The following is a 19,205-nucleotide window of genomic DNA, read 5'->3' on the forward strand; positions in this document are numbered from 1 at the left end:
TAACCTGGAAGCACAGCCTGTTATCTTTGTTACTCACATCCTAGCCCTTACTAGCTTTCCTGAGGAAATTACCCTAATTCCTGCCTCTTTCTTGTTTTAATGATGCATCTTATGACATTAAAGTATGCAGGTTCATACACACGGCGGTTTCAAAAGGAGAATACATTAAACTGTACTGCTCTCTTCAAAAACCCTTTTGTAGGAGAACGAGGTATAACCCACCTACGCGGGCAGGGCGAGCTGCTGAAGGCTTGCCTGTCCATGTCTCACGCGCGGTCAGTGCTGGTAACAACTGGATTTCCTACCCACTTCACTTACGAACCGCCGGAAGAGAACGATGGGCCCCCGGGAACCCTTGCTATTGCAGCTATGTTGCAGGCCTTGGAGAAAGAGGTTGCCATAGTAACAGACCAGAGAGCCATGAATCTGAATAAAAAGATTATCGAAGAGGCTGTTCAAATAGGTAAGACACAGTTTTTATCTTGCCAGTTTGAGCCAGAGTTTGCTTCAGTTAACCTCACTGCCAGTACAGGATTGTTTGTTATCTAGACAGTGAAGCAGAGTTCATCCTCTAAGCTCTGGTCAGCATTGCTACAGTGGCATTTTGTTAAACCTAGCTAGTTTCAAGTGAATGCTGACATGTCTGGGTTCTGATTCTGGGTTAACTGTTAGTGATAAATTCTGGATGCCTATTCTTATGCAAACACACATCAAGAAAAAGGTAGACGGTGTTTGAATTGCATTTTGTTTTCCTCTTAGGAATCCTGAAGAAGCCTGTCCCTCTATTGAGTTACCAAAGGGAAAGTGCTGATTCAGCTCTAACATTTTTGTGTGAGAATGGGAATCCTGGAAAACCTAGGTATGTGTAATCAATTCTCTTTACACACCTCTGCTGTGTAAAGTTATAATAAAAACAATGACCATTACCCAAGCAGGTGTAATAGTTGCCAGAAAATTCTTCCTCTGTACTCAGCACTGGTCAGACCACACCTTGAGTACTGTGTCCAGTTCTGGGCCCCTCAATTCAAGAAAGATGTTGAGGTGCTGGAACATGTCCAGAGAAGGGCAACGAAGCTGGTGAGGGGCCTGGAGCACAAATCCTATGAGGAGAGGTTGAGGGAGCTGGGGCTGTTTAGCCTAGAGAAGAGGAGGCTCAGGGGTGATCTTATTACTGTCTACAACTACCTGAAAGGGCATTGTAACCAAGTGGAGGGTGGTCTCTTCTCCCAGGTAACCAGCAATAGAACAAGGGGACACAGTCTCAAGTTGTGCCAGGGTAGGTATAGGCTGGATATTAGGAAGAAGTTCTTCACAGAGAGAGTGATTTCCCATTGGAATGGGCTGCCCAGGGAGGTGGTGGAGGCACCGTCCCTGGGGGTCTTCAAGAAAAGACTGGCTGAGGCACTTAGTGCCATGGTCTAGTTGATTGGTTAGGGCAGGGTGATAGGTTGGACTGGATGATCTTGGAGGTCTCTTCCAACCTGGTTGATTCTATGATTCTATGAAAATCCTTCAGATTTGGAATGAACAAAACCAACTTGGAAGGCAAACACTGGTATTGGAGCACACAAAGTACAGAATTCCATGTTATTCTGCAATTATGCATTTCTGGAGCCCAAAAGAAGAAGTGATGCTTTGTATTTCAACATCTCTTTTCCTTCAACATTTTTCTAACAGCAGTGCAGTTATTACACAGTATCACACAGTATCACACACACAGTATCACCAAGGTTGGAAGAGACCTCACAGATCATCAAGTCCAACCCTTTACCACAGTGCCCAAGGCTAGACCATGGCACCAAGTGCCACATCCAACCTTGCCTTGAACTGCCCCAGGGACGACGACTCCACCACCTCCCCAGGCAGCCCATTCCAGTGCCCAATGACTCTCTCAGTGAAGAACTTTCTCCTCACCTCAAGCCGAAATTTCCCCTGGCGCAGCCTGAGGCTGTGTCCTCTTGTTCTGGAGCTGGCCACCTGAGAGAAGAGAGCAACCTCCTCCTGGCCACAACCACCCTTCAGGTAGTTGTAGACAGCAATAAGGTCACCCCTGAGCCTCCTCTTCTCCAGGCTAAACAACCCCAGCTCCCTAAGCCTCTCCTCGTAGGGCTTGTGCTCGAGGCCTCTCACCAGCCTCGTCGCCCTTCTCTGGACACGCTCAAGCATCTCAATGTCCTTCCTAAACTGGGGGGCCCAGAACTGAACGCAGTACTCGAGGTGTGGTCTGACCAGTGCAGAGTACAGGGGCAGAATGACCTCCCTGCTCCTGCTGACCACACCACTCCTGATGCAGGCCAGGATGCCACTGGCTCTCTTGGCCACCTGGGCACACTGCTGGCTCATGTTCAGGCGGGTATCAATCAGTACCCCCAGATCCCTCTCTGTCTGGCTGCTCTCCAGCCACTCCGACCCCAGCCTGTATCTCTGCATGGGGTTGTTGTGGCCAAAGTGCAGCACCCTGCACTTTGAGCTATTGAACCCCATCCCATTGGCCTCTGCCCATCTGTCCAGGCGGTCAAGGTCCCGCTGCAGAGCCCTTCTGCCCTCCAGCTCAGTCACATCTGCCCCCAGCTTAGTGTCATCTGCAAACTTGCTGATGACTGACTCGATGCCCTCATCCAGATCATCTATGAAGATGTTAAAGAGGATGGGGCCCAGCACTGATCCCTGAGGGACACCACTAGTGACTGGCCGCCAGCTGGATGTGGCACCATTCACCACCACTCTCTGGGTCCGGCCCTCCAGCCAGTTCCTAACCCAGCACAGAGTGTTACCATCCAAGCCGCGGGCTGACAGCTTAGCCAGCAGTTTGCTGTGGGGGACAGTGTCAAAGGCCTTGCTGAAGTCCAGATAGACCACATCCACAGGCCTCCCCACATCCACCAAGCGGGTCACCTGATCATAGAAGGAGATCAGGTTAGAAAGGCAGGATCTGCCCTTCCTAAACCCATGCTGACTGGACCTGAGATCCTTGCCATCCCTCAGGTGCGCAGTTATTGGCCCCAAGAGAACCTGCTCCATCAGTTTCCCTGGCACTGAGGTCAGGCTGACGGGTCTGTAGTTCCCAGGTTCCTCCATCCGACCCTTTTTGTGGATGGGGACCACGTTGGCCATTTTCCAGTCTCCTGGGACCTCTCCGGTGAGCCAGGACTGCTGGAAAATGATGGAGAGTGGCTTGGCCAGCTCAGCTGCCAGCTCTCTCAGCACCCTGGGATGGATCCCATCTGGTCCCATGGACTTGTGGGTGTCCAGGTGGCTCAGCAGGTCCTGAACTAATTCCTCATGAATTTCCAGGGGAACACACTGCTCCCCGACCCCATCCCCCAGTTTAAGAGGCCATTTGCCTCCTCCTCCTCTCTCCTTACTGTTGAAAACTGAGGCGAAGAAGGCATTCAGGACCTCTGCCTTTGCTTCATCATCAGTTATAGTGTTCCCCTCCCGGTCCAGTAAGGAGTGGAGGCTCTTCTTGCCCTTCCTTTTAGCGTTGATAAATTTATAAAAGTGTTTTTTATTGCATAGATACAGATATACACATGCAATATAAATCTATCATTTTACTCATTTTGAAATCAGTGAGAAAATCAGAAAGGAGAAGCAGTAAAGGAAACAGGAAAAGAATTTTGGAGGGTGTTAGCTTTCTAGAACTTTGCCTCAAATCTGACAACTGGAGAATCTGATTTAATAAAACACATGCTTGCAATAACATCAAAGTGAGCATCCTGTTGTCCTTAGGAAAAATTATAGATGTAGGCATGCACTTCTTAATATTGATTTGAACTGCTTGTGTATGCCTTGCTGAGTATACAGAGTTGGACAAGAATTCAGAGCCATACAAAGTGTGTGATTAGGGTTAACGTACCACAGAATTTGCTGGCTAGCTGCCCGTACATTTCATTACATGGCAGGCAACTTACTTTGCCTTTAAGTAGGCATAAATTCTTCATCCTTATTGATCTTTCCTTGTAAAGAATTTTAATGTTAGTGTTGCTTTCAGTTTGTTTATGAAAAAGTTCTTTCCTCCTGATATTTGCTTCATCAACTTATTCAATTCACATTTCTTTCCACAGGTCAGTGTATGCTCTATAATTATATGCTGTTATAGTATGTGCAATACTGTCATAATTTTTTAGGTACTGTTTTAAACTACTTTTGTATTGTTTTAAAAATTTATTTTATAGATATGCAAAATAAAATTACCACCAGTTTCTACTTCAATTGATCCCACAGTCCCAAAAAGCCAAAAGAAGTGTTAGACAACTAACCTGCTTAAGGTCTCTGGAGTCACTGTATAGCTGCCTACAAAAAAACCCATGAAGTAATTCAGTAAAATTGAAGAAACAGAAACAAAATAACTTAATTGCAGCATACAGTACTGAATACTAAAGTTCCTCGTAAAACATGGGAGGTCTGCAGTACATCTGTCTCCTTTCATAACTAGTGAAATAGCCACAGACATAGAACCAAACGCCTACAAATCTAAAGACCCAAACAAAAAAACCTGCCTAACTAGAAACAAATGAACATTTGCAGTGCTCTTTAAACAGAGACACGCACAAACAAGGATTTAGGTTGTCACTGATTTGCAACCTTTTTGTTTTCTTTGAAAACACAGAGTCTAACATGAAACAAATGAGTATTTGCCAAGCTGTGTACTTTAAGATTTAGATTATCATTAATTTGCCACTTTGTGGTCTTCTTTGAAAACAGAGACTCATATCTTATATCGTATTAAGTATTTTAACATGAAACAGAGCAAGGCCCAGTGGCTGCCCCAAAGGACTGCTGGTTAGAAGTATCTCAGGAACTCACTCATTTTTCAGTGGCAAACATAGAATGAGGCAGTTGCACTAAAGATAGAAAGAAACTGACTAACCTTTGAAAACAGACTGTAGAGAACTATGTTCAGAAACAACAAAGCAGTATCCAAGTGTTACAAAGCAGGAACAAGAACAACAGGAGAGGCAGCCAGAAGAAGAGTGTGTTACATGAGAATCACAGCTGTGACTCCTCTTTTCTGTTTTATCACTTATCTCTGACCAGATTTGATCACCTGGTAGCAATAGAGCGTGCTGGGATGGCTGCTGATGGCAACTATTACAACGCCAGGAAAGTTAACATTAAACACCTTGTTGATCCCATAGATGAACTATTTTTAGCTGCACAAACCATTCCAGGAGTCACAACTACAGGTATGTGTGTGTGTGTGTGTGTGTGCCTCTGTGTTACATACTCAGAAATAACAGAAGCACAGAACAGGAACTCTTACTGGAAGCAAAAGGAAGCAGGAGGGAGCTGCTGAATAACTGCTTGCTGTCTGTTCTGGGTTAAATTTAAAGAGACCATGGTAGGAGAAAAATTACAAGTTTCTGTTGAAAGGTTCTCACAGATGAAAAAAAGTGAAGGAGTTGATTTTACAGCTATTTAAAGGCAAAAAAAACAAGCCCAGATGTGGGTATTACCTATACATCAGAATCATAGAATCAACCAGGTTGGAAGAGACCTCCAAGATCATCCAGTCCAACCTAGCACCCAGCCCTAGCCAGTCAACCAGACCATGGCACTAAGTGCCTCAGACAGGCTTTGCTTGAACACCTCCAGGGACGGTGCCTCCACCACCTCCCTGGGCAGCCCATTCCAATGCCAATCACTCTCTCTGGGAAGAACTTCCTCCTAACATCCAGCCTATACCTACCCTGGCACAACTTGAGACTGTGTCCCCTTGTTCTATTGCTGGTTGCCTGGCAGAAGAGGCCAACCCCACCTGGCTACAATGCCCCTTCAGGTAGTTGTAGACAGCAATGAGGTCTGCCCTGAGTCTCCTCTTCTGCAGGCTGCACACCCCCAGCTCCCTCAGCCTCTCCTCACAGGGTTTGTGTTCCAGGCCCCTCACCAGCTTCGTTGCCCTTCTGGACATGTTCCAGCACCTCAACATCTCTCTTGAATTGAGGGGCCCAGAACTGGACACAGCACTCAAGGTGTGGCCTGACCAGTGCTGAGCACAAGAATAACCTCCCTTGTCCTGCTGGCCACACTGCTCCTGATGCAGTCAGTCGCTACTCACAGGTGAGCCAGGCCGCCTGAGAGAAAGGGCGCTCCAGACGCTCGTCAGCTCGCCCTCTTTCCAAAGACATCCGAGGCTCGTTAGCTTGCACAAAGGGTGCTGATGGTGGGGAGCCATCCTAAGGAGGGACGAGGCCCGGTCCCTCAGGAGTTTGAGCTGGAGACTCTCTGCAGGCACCATCCGGGCCGGGGAGAACTGTAAGGCGGGAACCCCCCAGGCAGGAAGTGCCCTGGCCCAAGAGCAGAGTCGGCGCTGCCTGGGTCACAGCCAATCACCTGCGCGGGCACTGCGCGGGGCACCCCTCCTGCTGCGAGGGCCCTTTGCTCTCCCGCTTCACGCCTGCAGGGCGCGGAACAGGCGTTTTGCACCTTGCCCCTCCCATTCAAACCTCGGAGGGAGAGGCTCCGGGACATGCGGTCACACTTCCTTTGCTTTCATACAAATGCTTTTTAGCACAGAAGGCTGACATGAAAGGAGTGTCAGAAAGCAGTGCAGTCAGGGAAAACCTGCACGGAGAAGACAACAGAGCTGTGTCTCCTCTGCACAGAAAGCACTCAGGCCTTTAGGAGAGGAGGGGTTAGCGTGTCTATTTTCAGGCACCTAGATTTGAAATGTCTGCCTTGGGGCAAGGTGAACTGAATGTTTGAAGGGGGTAGGTCTAGGCTGGATGTTAGCAGGAAGTTCTTCCCAGAGGGAGTGATTGGCATTGGAATGGGCTGCCCAGGGAGGTGGTGGAGGCACCGTCCCTGGGGGTCTTCAAGAAGAGACTGGATGAGGCACTTAGTGCCATGGTCTGGTTGACTGCATAGGGCTGGGTGCTAGGTTGGACTGGATGATCTTGGAGGTCTCTTCCAACCTGGTTGATTCTATACTTCTCTCTGCTGACTTTAAAAGAAGTCTAGCTGACTGGTTCCCATGTGGATGGTTTTGTTTTGTAAGGTGACTCTGGCAGTGGAAATCTACAGTAAAATGTAGTCCTCTGCCAATATGTCGAAGAAGAAAACAGATGGCGCAGGAGATTTTTCAGTGAGGTGTTCTTTTCTTCCCAGTGTAATACTAATGGGATCCATTCACAGCAACAGATCTATTCATTGCATAACCACGATTTCAACAAAGACAAAAGCGAAGCAAGGCTGATAGAAAAAAACCCTAAGCAAAGATCAGCATTAAAGAAATTGCTGATGATCTTCAGAGGACAAGAATTCATTTTAGTATTTTAAAATAATATTTTGTCTATAAGAAAAAAAAAAATCAAACTGCTGTGTGGAACCTCACAGCAGAGTAGTAGCCACTCTGTTTTTGTATGCTGATAGAGGCATCCTTATTGTCACTACCTCTTTCAAAAGTGCTACCAACAAACAGATTTTAGACAGCACCATTAAATCCCAACACCTAAACAAATCTGAACAGGTTATTAAAGCAGATAAGAAAAAAGGTGAGCCTTCCCAGGATAAATCCTTTCATGTCAGTTTTATGTCACTCACACTCTCTTTGACTATATAGACCTAAGGAGTTCAATAAATAATTGATGTTGAGAAATAACTTTCAATGTCACTTAAGGAAGAAATTTGGTACAGGCTTATGTGAGATGTTTATGCAGTTACTAAAAAGTGTTAGCTTCACCAGTTTCCAGGGCTTGAAATATAAATGATAAATACTGTAATTTCTCTCAGGTAACACATGCTATGCATTAGAGCACAGACACATTGCAAATTCAGACACAGTAATGTGGCAGTGAGGACTTGAAGCTCTTCACTGTTCTGTTTCACGGATGTTAACTAGAGTTTTTCTGTGATGTGTTCAAGCTAACAGGCAAGAAATGTCTATTTCCCTTTAAATAATGGATTTTTTTGTGGTGGGTTTGTTTGTTTGCTTGGGTTTGTTTTGGTTTAATACAATATAGAGGTACTATCCAGCTTTCATGTAAGCATCTAGTTTATGTATTACCCTTAGCTTCAAACCTCTGAATGATATGCAACGATTTTATGTCTCTAACACAGAGTTGCCTGGAATGTTCCTGAGATTACATAGGTCTCACTGATTTTACTGAAATCACTGAAATACATACACAGGATCACAGGATGTTAGGGGTTGGAAGGGACCCAAGGAGATCATTGAGTCCAACTCCCCTGCCAGAGCAGGACAATAAGGTCTTGAAGTACTAATTTCTCCATCAAGCCCATCTTCAGTAAAAGCTTCACACTATTATGCTCCCCATAAATCAAGAATAGAAGCAAGGAATGTATGCTGCATAAGTTTAAGGCGATGAAGCCAGTGATAGCACTTGATTCCATACTTGCTTCACTCTGCTGATGGAAAGGTAGAGGACAGTGGAGAGTGATTTTCTTACTGTTTTGATGACCATTATTTCCAAGCCATTTGCAGTTGCTATTAAGATCCCATCAAATCAACTCTATCACAAAGATATAAATAGCACCTCAGACACACAGGTAGGGGGCAAGCTCCAACTAATTAGCTCAGAAGGAAAAGGAGATATGTGAGTAAAAGTCCAGATTGTGCCTTGCTACCAAGATGGTGCTCAAGGGATGTGAAAGTTAAATAAATCCCATCTTCCATTTAGTGCACTTAGTCCTAAATGGCAAAAAGCTTTGATGGAAAGTTGCTCACAGAGGTTGGAGTTTGCAGATATAACAAGTACTCTTAATGTCTTGGATCTGTTTCAAGCCCATGTTCTTTCTGCATAACCTCTTCAAGGAAAGGTGATGCCCTGGGTTGGACTGGTTGATACATACTGTTTCTTCTTGACCAGCAAAAACAAAGGCCTTATATGTAACAATTTTATGTCTCAAACACAGAGTTGCCTGGAATTTTCCTGAAATTACATAGGTCCCACTTATTTTACTGAAATCACTGAAATACATACATACTGTTTCTTCTTGACCAGCAAAAACAAAGGCCTTACACCCCAACTAAATGAGCACATTAAAAAAAAATCCAAAAACCCAAAAAACCTTCATAAATAACTAGAAAAAAGTTAAAACATTGATAGTACACAGAGTTACAGTATCACAGTAACATCAGGGTTGCAAGAGACCTCATAGATCATCAAGTCCAACCCTTTACCACAGAGCTCAAGGCTAGACCATGGCACCAAGTGCCACCTCCAATCCTGCCTTGAACAGCCCCAGGGACGGCGACTCCACCACCTCCCCGGGCAGCCCATTCCAGTGTCCAATGACTCTCTCAGTGAAGAACTTTCTCCTCACCTCCAGCCTAAATTTCCCCTGGCACAGCCTGAGGCTGTGTCCTCTTGTTCTGGTGCTGGCCACCTGAGAGCAGAGAGCAACCTCCTCCTGGCCACAACCTCCCCTCAGGTACTTGTAGACAGCAATAAGGTCTCCCCTGAGCCTCCTCTTCTCCAGGCTAACCAATCCCAGCTCCCTCAGCCTCTCCTCGTAGGGCTGTGCTCAAGGCCTCTCCCCAGCCTCGTCGCCCTTCTCTGGACACGCTCAAGCATCTCAATGTCACTCCTAATCTGGGGGTTGTAGACAGTGGTAGAATGATATTATGAAACAACTACTGCACTAAGTCCTACTTCTGCCAAAGTTCTTATGTATATTTTTGCTCATCTTTCTGCAATAATTGCAAATTTTAGTCTCTTTTATTAATTACAACTTTAAAGAAACCAAAGTTTCCTATGCTTAATTGCAGAACCACAGGCTAATTTCTCACATTTCTTTTTTTGTCTGTCTTCCTCCTCTCTTTCTGCTGCTATGATCATGCATCATATAGAACACTACTTTAAAGCCTTCTGTATGCAAAGTCTTCTGTCTTAACTCTGTCTGCAGTTCATGGGCACTTGATATTTTTTATTTCTTTGGCTGCACCAGTGCAGCTTATATTACACATATACACCTACAAGTTGACATATGATAGGTGATGCTTTCAGCTATTTCATTCACAGTCTTCTGGTGTTAGACATTTTTGATGGAAAAGAATAAACTATCTCATATGGAGCTATGAACTCTTACAGTATCTCAGAGAAAGACACTGGATGCTTTCTAAATGGATTGATAGTTATATTTTGGGCTAATGTGGACTAATAATTTGGACTTTTTATCTTTTAATATAGGTGTTGGAGATGGAGGAAATGAATTGGGAATGGGCAAAGTAAAAGATGCTGTAAAGAAGCACATTAAAAATGGAGATGTTATAGCTTGTGATGTCGAAGCTGATTTTGCTGTTGTGGCTGGTAAGGAATTTTTTGGTGGGGATGGAAGCACTGTTGATGTTTGAAAATTGACAAGAAAACATCTTTCCAATATATAGGCCCTTTCTTTGTGCAAGCAACTAAACAGGTCTATCCCTGAGTTATGAGTGGTTAAGCAACTACAGCTCCATCAGGGACGTCAGGAAACTGAAGATGCGTTGTGAAGGAAGTGCATTGAATTGGAAACAGGTGGACAAGTCCTGAATATTCTTGGAATATCACATCTTAAAGTAACAAGGCAGACTGCAGAGTAGACCGATGTTGGAAATTAAATGTCTTTGCACACACAAATTTTCAGTATAATAAAAGTTGAATGGTATACTTCAAATTCTCTTACACACTAACCTCTTAAATAGCACAAGATAAAATTTGCAGTGAGCGAGAGTGTGGTGATAATTAAATAGATTTCTTATGGCTATATGTATCTATGATGGCTGCTTGGGCAATTTGGGGATGTTTTTTTCCCCCTTTGAAAGCAAATGTTGCACTCAGATCCTACACAAGGGAAGTGAGGTGTAGGTTTAGACATCTTTAAGCGTGGAAACCTACAAGCACTAAAACAACTTCAGAGGTTTTGAAAATGTTGCTATTCTGAGTGTCTGGGCAGCAGAGAAGGCTACCTTCTCACAGCAGCTTTCCGTTCTAACAATCTCCAGTACAGTCTTGACTGACAAGCTGTCAAACCAGAATGTGGACTGATTTGATAACACTGTACAGAAAAAAATAGGCATATTAACTACATTAGAATGTTGGGGGTGGGTTATATGATACTTACATCAGGACAGAGACAATTATGTTTCACTGTAGCTTCAAATCTTATAAAATAGCCAAACTCTTGTCGTGGATTTTAAAGAGAGCCGAGAGAGAAGTGGAGAAAAAACACAGAATTGTATTAGGACAGATACAGAAAAGAAATTGCAGAAGCAGATGCAACAGTCATGGAAAACCCCTCTGAATTTTCCCCCAGACCAAAACTAAATCTATAATCCCCAGGGCTCCAATCCTCCCCCCTCCCCCCCCCCCCAAACAGCCCACCCTGCCAATGCCTTCGCCATCCATAGGCCTAAACACGAGCCTCTGGAGGCTCCAAAACAGGCCTACTACTTACCTGTTTGTCCAATAAAGTGGCTCCTGCTTAACACAGGGCATGAGTTTACAAAGAGATTGCAGAATTATGGGATTGAATAACAGTCTTCTAGTCCCCAGAAGATTTTTTGAACCCTGTAGTTCTCAGCCTAGGACAGTCATCATTTGGGACCAAGAAGAGATTCTCTAGAATAGTACAGCATGCTCTCATCAAATCTGAAACCAGATTGCCTGTCTTAGGATACTTTGTTAAAATCTCTTGCTCTGTGCGGTTAAAAGCAAAAGACTGTGAGCTGTAGCACAGCTCCTCACAGTTCATAGACTTCATGTTAAGCCAAGATGAATTGTGTTATAGAAGATGCCCACCAAGGCTTTTGCTTTGTTGGAAAGAAAAGCCACAAACTAAGGTAGATGAAAACTTGCAAAACCACTGTAGTAGGTGAAGCAATGATGTGTTTCTGACATAAGTAGTCCAGATCCATGTCAATAGTTCGTTCCTATCCACCTTCTGTTTCACCATGAATAGCTGAGACTCAGTTGTACATGCCCAATGACAGGTGCAGGTTACCATTGTTGGGGATTTTTACAAGGTGATTTCGTGGTGTGCCTTTCTTTTCCAGGAGTCTCTAACTGGGGAGGCTATGCCATAGCTTGTGCTCTGTATATTCTCAACACTTGTGAAATCCATGGCCGCTATCTGAAGAAAGCTGTTGGGTTTCCGCACTTAGATAAGAAGACGACCTGGCTTCCAGCACTTCCCTCAGTTACCAAGGTAAACTCTGCAGGGCTAAGGAAGTGTGACTTGCTCGTGACATGTAGGTGGAATCAGCTACCAATTGCTAAATTCTGCCTATTCCACTTCAGTATAGAATCATAGAATCAAGCAGGTTGGAAGAGACCTCCAAGCTCAGCCAGTCCAACCTAGCACCCAGCCCTAGCCAGTCAACCAGACCATGGCACTAAGTGCCTCATCCAGGCTTTTCTTGAACACCTCCAGGGACGGTGCCTCCACCACCTCCCTGGGCAGCCCATTCCAATGCCAATCACTCTCTCTGGGAGGAACTTCCTCCTAACATCCAGCCTATACCTACCCCGGCACAACTTGAGACTGTGTCCCCTTGTTCTGTTGATGGTTGCCTGGGAGAAGAGGCCACCCCCCACCTGGCAACAACCTCCCTTCAGGCAGTTGTAGACAGCAATGAGGTCACCCCTGAGCCTCCTCTTCTCCAGGCTGCACACCTCCAGCTCCCTCAGCCTCCCCTCATAGGGTTTGTGTTCCAGGCCCTTCACCAGCTTTGTTGCCCTTCTCTGGACACCTTCCAGCACCTCAACATCTCTCTTGAATTGAGGGGCCCAGAACTGGACCCAGTAGTTTACTTTCACATTGTCTTTCAGTAACTTTTGGGAATCCCTGGTGAACAAGCAGTCATGCCATAATTAACATTTTCCCCAAAGAATGCAAGACAGATTGAATATATAAAACCTCAAAAATTAATCTACTCGTGCACTGTGACTTCAAGCACAGGATAGTGCAACAGTCACACAGACAGTGCAAGAAAGCCTTGTATTGTGATACAGGGATTAAAATGCCCTGGCCGCTTCCATAACAGCCTTAATGGTTTTATAAATCACTCTTGTAGCCTCCTTTAGGTGTCTCTCTTCTAAAATGGAAAGACACAGAAACCACTCCATGTTTCTGATCTTTCCACCTTTTCACAGTATCACAGTATCACCAAGGTTGGAAGAGACCTCACAGATCATCAAGTCCAACCCTTTACCACAGAGCTCAAGGCCAGACCATGGCACCAAGTGCCACGTCCAATCCTGCCTTGAACAGCTCCAGGGATGGAGACTCCACCACCTCCCCGGGCAGCCCATTCCAGTGTCCAATGACTCTCTCAGTGAAGAACTTTCTCCTCACCTCCAGCCTAAATTTCCCCTGGCACAGCCTGAGGCTGTGTCCTCTTGTTCTGGTGCCTGCCACCTGAGAGAAGAGAGCAACCTCCTCCTGGCCACAACCTCCCCTCAGGTAGTTGTAGACAGCAATAAGATCTCCCCTGAGCCTCCTCTTCTCCAGGCTAAACAATCCCAGCTCCCTCAGCCTCTCCTCGTAGGGCTGTGCTCAAGGCCTCTCCCCAGCCTCATCGCCCTTCTCTGGGCACACTCGAGCATCTCAGTGTCCCTGCTAAACTGGGGGGCCCAGAACTGAACACAGGACTCAAGGTGTGGTCTAACCAGTGCAGAGTACAGGGGCAGAATGACCTCCCTGCTCCTGCTGACCACACCATTCCTGATGCAGGCCAGGATGCCACTGGCTCTCTTGGCCACATGGGCATACTGCTGGCTCATGTTCAGGCGGGTATCAATCAGCACCCCCAGATCCCTCTCTGTCTGGCTGCTCTCCAGCCACTCCGACCCCAGCCTGTATCTCTGCATGGGGTTGTTGTGGCCAAAGTGCAGCACCCTGCACTTGGAGCTATTGAACGCCATCCCATTGGACTCTGTAATTAGTTTTGAATGTTCCTAAATCAAAGAAAGACTTGCAGCTGAATATTTTAAATGTGTTTTGACTAATGCAGCTCTGAACAGTGTGATATTCTGGGAATGCAAAGGTTTCAGACTGAGAAAAGGAAAATAACTGAGAGGGGTGAGAAATGACTGTGATCTGTGCTCATCCTGCTAAGCATGTGGCTCTATTTTTAACTTGGCAGTGTTTAAAAAAAAAAAGCTCAATGATCAAGTAAGTTTTCTTCCATATTTTTAATAACTTAGGGACTTTGGTTTTATTGGCAGAGTATAAAGCCACTAAGTTTGTGAATTCTAAGAATGTTATGCAAAATGTAATCTGTCTACCATAGGTACTGCCCACAAGCATGGAGCTTTTCCCCTGAGGTGACAGTACATTCTGCATGAAATTCCAAGAAAGCTTCTCTTTTAGAGATAGAGGAGGTTGTCCTTTTGTTTTTCTTTTAGTTCTTGCCATTTTAATTTCTTGTCTAAGTGTCATAAAACTGAAACTAATTCCAGCACTTAACACAGCCATAGAGTCACTTTGATGTAACAAAGCATATGCACCTTTCAGTGCAGTCTTTCCCAAAAATAGATGAATTACTTCTAATGCATTGGTTTTGCTCTTTAAATTAATATATCCTGAAACTGTTATGATCAAAATTCCTGATAAGGAGATACTACAATTAAATATGATAGTCCTGTACAGGAAATCCTTGTTTTTATGTTATGAAGCTGTACATCTGGGAATATTGCTAATGATCCAATAATGGGCTACTGAAAGGGCAATACTAAAATCTGTGGAGATAAAATCAATGGAAACAGTTTTGTGGAAGAGAGAAGGTTACAAAATGTCTGGCAAGACAATATGATATCATTAATTACAACCCACACAACAGTCAACAGTGCAGAAGATTGAACACATTAGTATCCACACACTCCATTAATATGGAAAGATTCAGACCATTTATGTTTATATGGCTACTTTAGGCCCAACTCAGCTTCTTTTAATGTGATAATAATTGCCCCAGTAAGATAAAGAGCACCACCACACATACACAACCATGGTGTTTATATCCTTCTGTCTGTAATGAAGAGATCTGAAGGAGTGCCCAAACACCACACAGCTTTCTTATAATGCATTTCAGTTTTCTTCCCAAAAAAGGCATTTCTCCCATTAAAACTAGACCATCATTATTACACAAAGACTTTCTCTGAAACACAAAAGTTATGTCTCTGCAGCCTGATGTTCAAGCAGTGTCAGTGACTGCACTGCAAGAAACCTCAGAGCTGTGGAGCTCTCCATTCCCACTGATACTGAGATTGTTCTAAGTGTGTGGATTAGTCTGCACATGCATGCTACCAGGAGACACTGCAAAGCATTCGCTTCTTACTCAGAACTTGATGAGCAAGAAACAGTTTTCTCTAAACAATATTTACTCACCTTTCAGTTGTGGAGTTGAACTATAATTGTTGGTTTTTCAGGGGTTTATGGAACTTTTATGCTGAAGTGACTCTAGAGACATACATTAATTCATACCTATCGAAACATAGTTCATGTTAAACATCCTACTGTCAACTCTGCATTTCCTTGCATCTCACATCCATTTTAATTATCAAGCAGTTGTTCTTTTGTTGAAGTCTTTATTCATGGAAATAAATTATCTGTATAGTGTTTGTTTTGAAATTATGACCTATAAGAATATCAATTACTTTATAAATGAGCAGTATATAAAGATGTGACATGTTCTAGTATTCTTTATTAGCTCTATCATTCATAGGGAGTTTTTTTTCCATGAATAATGTGCAAATGAACAAATCCTCTTTCTATTAACTTATTTTTCTGGTTACCTAATTCCTAACATAATTATTTACTACAGAAATACTGTGAGCAAATTGCTCACAGTTACAGCTAAGGAAGTGTGCCGTGTGTAGAGTATGTTCGTTACAAACGGAAACAATAGTATTTGATCATAGAGTATTTCTCAAGCACAGTTACATAGTATTAAACAAGCAAGGCTTTTTTTCCACCAATAAGCAGATCAGAGAGCTCTAACATGTAAGTATGTAGGAGAAAATTCGAATTAGAAATTAAATTTTGTGCATCCAATTCAGGTATCTCTTCTGTGGCTGGAAAGATTCACCACCTTGGAAATAGATACTTTGTGCTAAGAAAAACCTCTCCCATGCAGAAAGATCAAGTGCTGATATTTGCATTCATATACATACGAGCATTCAGATGACATGAGCTGATGTACATTTATAAAGTAGCACTTTTTATGCTACCACTGTATCCAGATAATTTCCTTAAATAGCTGTATCATTGCTGTATTGCTACATGGTGTCAAGACTGACGCTATGTAACCAGGCAGAGCTTTTCTTTAATAGAAATCCAGGGCCTCGTTTCATTTTGTTGCACCTAACTGCATTACCAGGAAATGTTAGACAAATCTTTATCTATAAATTGCATTCAGAAAGCAGGTTACCAAATGATACAAAGTTGTCTGGTAATTGACCATGCAGGGTATCCTTTAATTCTTTCCAAAATGTCTGTATTTTGGTCATGTACTGCATTATGTAAAATGCAACCATATTGTGCCTTAATTCAGACCTAAAGAGACTGAATTCTTTACACTTTGGGAGTCTTCCTACAAAATAAAAATCTCTAACATTTTAACTTCAGATTTTTTTCCCCACTAATTTGTGTCCAGAAGATAAAGGATTTGTTAGGAATATCAAACAAGAACTATTTAAACCTATAGAAATATTTGTTAAAGACACTGGCAGGGCTTCTTCTGTAGCAGTTTCCATCAAAGCAGAATCTTACACAAATGGAAACAGAACAGTACAGCAAATGCCAGGAAAGGCATTCCTAGTAAATAAAGGTAAGAAGAGGTAGTGCAGCACTACTTTAAAGGCTTATGCAAATCGCCATGCAGTTGAGGCAAGGAGAAGCTAAGCCATTACAAGGCTCTTTTTTATGTTTCTAGATTTTTATTAACAGGATGAGAGGAATAAATTCTCTTCATAGCAAATACTAAGACAGTAGGAGTCCTATTGTGTACATTTAATGCCAAATGAAAAGTAAAGCACTTTATGGTGCACGTATGCCCAGCTGAAACTAGGTCTTCTAATCTCACCATTCATACAATCAGTGTTTCTTCAGAGCTGATTTTATCCCATCTTTTCACCTCACAGTGCTAACTGCCAGTAGCTCACAGGCAAGGATTCCCTCTTTGTACTTCAACAGATCAACTTGGAACATGCTTTTCTATGTACTTACATTCCTGTTAAGTAAGAAAACTACTGGTATAAACCCAAAACAGAGCTGCACTTCTAAAACAAAGTACATGGTAGTTCAGAGAATCCAAAGAAGAACAGTTTCAGGGTTTTCTTTCTTCCCTATCCCTTTCCTAAGCAACCAGAATTGTCATGACATCAGTATGGGAAAAGAGAAGGGAAAAAGTAATAAATGAAAAGGACAGAGAGCAAAAGGCATGCTGAGATCACAGAAGATGTAGGACATAAAAATGATTGTGCAGCCTATTCAGGTACTCTCTGTAACCATTTTTCCTGATGTATCCTCTTTCCCTTTGCTTCTTTTTCTTTAAAAACATATCTGCAGCCAGCTGCTACAGTGGGGAAATGACAGGTAGTTTTTTGAGATTTTTTGGGGGTGGAGGTTTCTCTGATTGTGATTTGTGCAATATCGAAACTAGGCAAAAAAAAATTCATCTTTCTGAATTGACACAGTGTGCTGTTTGGAGAATTGTGGAGAATATATGTCATTCAGGAATACATTCTGGGACAAGGGAAAAAGAGTATCATCAAATTACTATAAAAATAAATATCAAGGCTGTGGTTAGTCTCTCCCAGGATTAAAAAGGAAAGAAAAAAAATCTATTATATTTCTTTGTTTTTTTAAGGAAGAAGAACTTCTGAAGATACTTGTGAGGCATGGGGTCCGTAGTGGAAAAACTGCCAGCCTGGAGATGGAAGTGGATGGGCTGCCCTTTTACAACACTCACTCACTTATGATTGAAAAGCTGCTGCAAGAAGTGCAACAATGACTGGCTCTAATGATTTCTTTGTCAAGAGTCATTCCCATGTTATCTTCTTACCTCTTTGGTTCTCACAAGGTACAGAAGATCAGAAAAAGATAACTTATCATCTCTGGTGTCTTTGCTGCACAAAACCATTCATTTTTACCCTTACATCTTCTCTGTGAAGCAAGAAGAAGATAGCATCAAGATGATTCTGTCTGCCTTTCTTTTCTGTAATTCTGTAATGGATAATGGATATTAAATTATATTATACCCTAAGAGGTGATCTGTTTTTGACAAAGAAAGCTTCTCATGAAAATGAAATATTAATGCATTGCCGTTCCTGTTTTGCTAACCTTGTAACTGTAACAGGAAGTAACTCTTGTAGCAGCCTGGATTTAAAAATACCATGTGGTGGGGAAGGCAGCTGCAGTGAAGAGGGGAAGGTCAAACAAAAAAACCCGGTGTTACAGTAGTGAAAGTTGTTAAATACAGCTCCCTTGCACTCTTCCTGTGGCCCCTCTAAAACTGTTCTCTTATGGCAGTGGATAGTTTGGAGAAGTGTGAGGAGCTTAAGTGTAGAGGCTTAGCTGAGCTAATGAAAATGAGGGCAGTGCTGCAGAGCTGCTGTGTAAAGGGTGGCTACACCATTTGCCTCCTTCAGGTTTGTAGTTTGTCGTTTACATATTTTTGTCCATTTCTGGGTAATTTAGGAAGGTAGCAGATATGTCAGGGTAACTCACTGTTAAGATTAAATTAATTACATCCACAAATAGTGATTAAAAACGAATGCTTAGAAATTAAAACATGAGAAGAAATGAAAAAGAACCCCAACCAAAACCATTTGCATCCAGGATGAAGTAAAATTGGTAAGCGAACGTTTAGATGATTTCCAGTCATATAGATTCAGCTCCTGATTCTAAGCGAAGCAACATTAAATTGTATCTGAAAGGCTTAATAGCACTGAACCAGTACATGACAAATGGCTGTGAATTGTGTCTGTGTTGTGTCATTTAAAGCCAAGATTTTACTTGAACTACAGATGAGTGCCAGGGCTGAAGTTCTCTAAGTTGTCAGCCCTCACAGCAGAGAGGACAGAGTATATTTGGTATATTTGACACCGTACTTCTCAGGTACTGGTGATGTATTTGCAATGAGCACCAAACCATTGTGCTTTAACAGGATGAGAAAGGGACTTGTGTTTAGACACTGTTTTTAAACAAAGGAGAGTGGACTTACATCAGTCAGCAGCACCTTGTATCTACTCTCCTTTCTG

General features: G+C 43.2%; 1 protein-coding gene across 4 annotated transcripts in view; it reads left to right on the forward strand.

Annotated features, from left to right (window-relative positions):
• Positions 1-18,912, forward strand: part of DGLUCY (D-glutamate cyclase) — a 59,317-nt gene extending 40,405 nt beyond the window's left edge. For all 4 annotated transcript variants that reach the window (XM_064151641.1, XM_064151647.1, XM_064151665.1 and 1 more), the window contains 6 exons: positions 203-463; positions 760-859; positions 5,041-5,189; positions 10,155-10,274; positions 11,999-12,150; positions 17,813-18,912. In XM_064151641.1, the coding sequence (XP_064007711.1) occupies positions 203-463; positions 760-859; positions 5,041-5,189; positions 10,155-10,274; positions 11,999-12,150; positions 17,813-17,956 (926 nt within the window). In that variant the 3' untranslated portion in view covers positions 17,957-18,912. The remainder of the gene's footprint in view (positions 1-202; positions 464-759; positions 860-5,040; positions 5,190-10,154; positions 10,275-11,998; positions 12,151-17,812) is intronic.
• The last annotated feature ends 293 nt before the right edge of the window (positions 18,913-19,205 follow it).

Source organism: Pogoniulus pusillus, chromosome 1 (assembly GCF_015220805.1).
Source record: "Pogoniulus pusillus isolate bPogPus1 chromosome 1, bPogPus1.pri, whole genome shotgun sequence".
In the NCBI taxonomy this organism is placed as follows: domain Eukaryota; kingdom Metazoa; phylum Chordata; class Aves; order Piciformes; family Lybiidae; genus Pogoniulus; species Pogoniulus pusillus.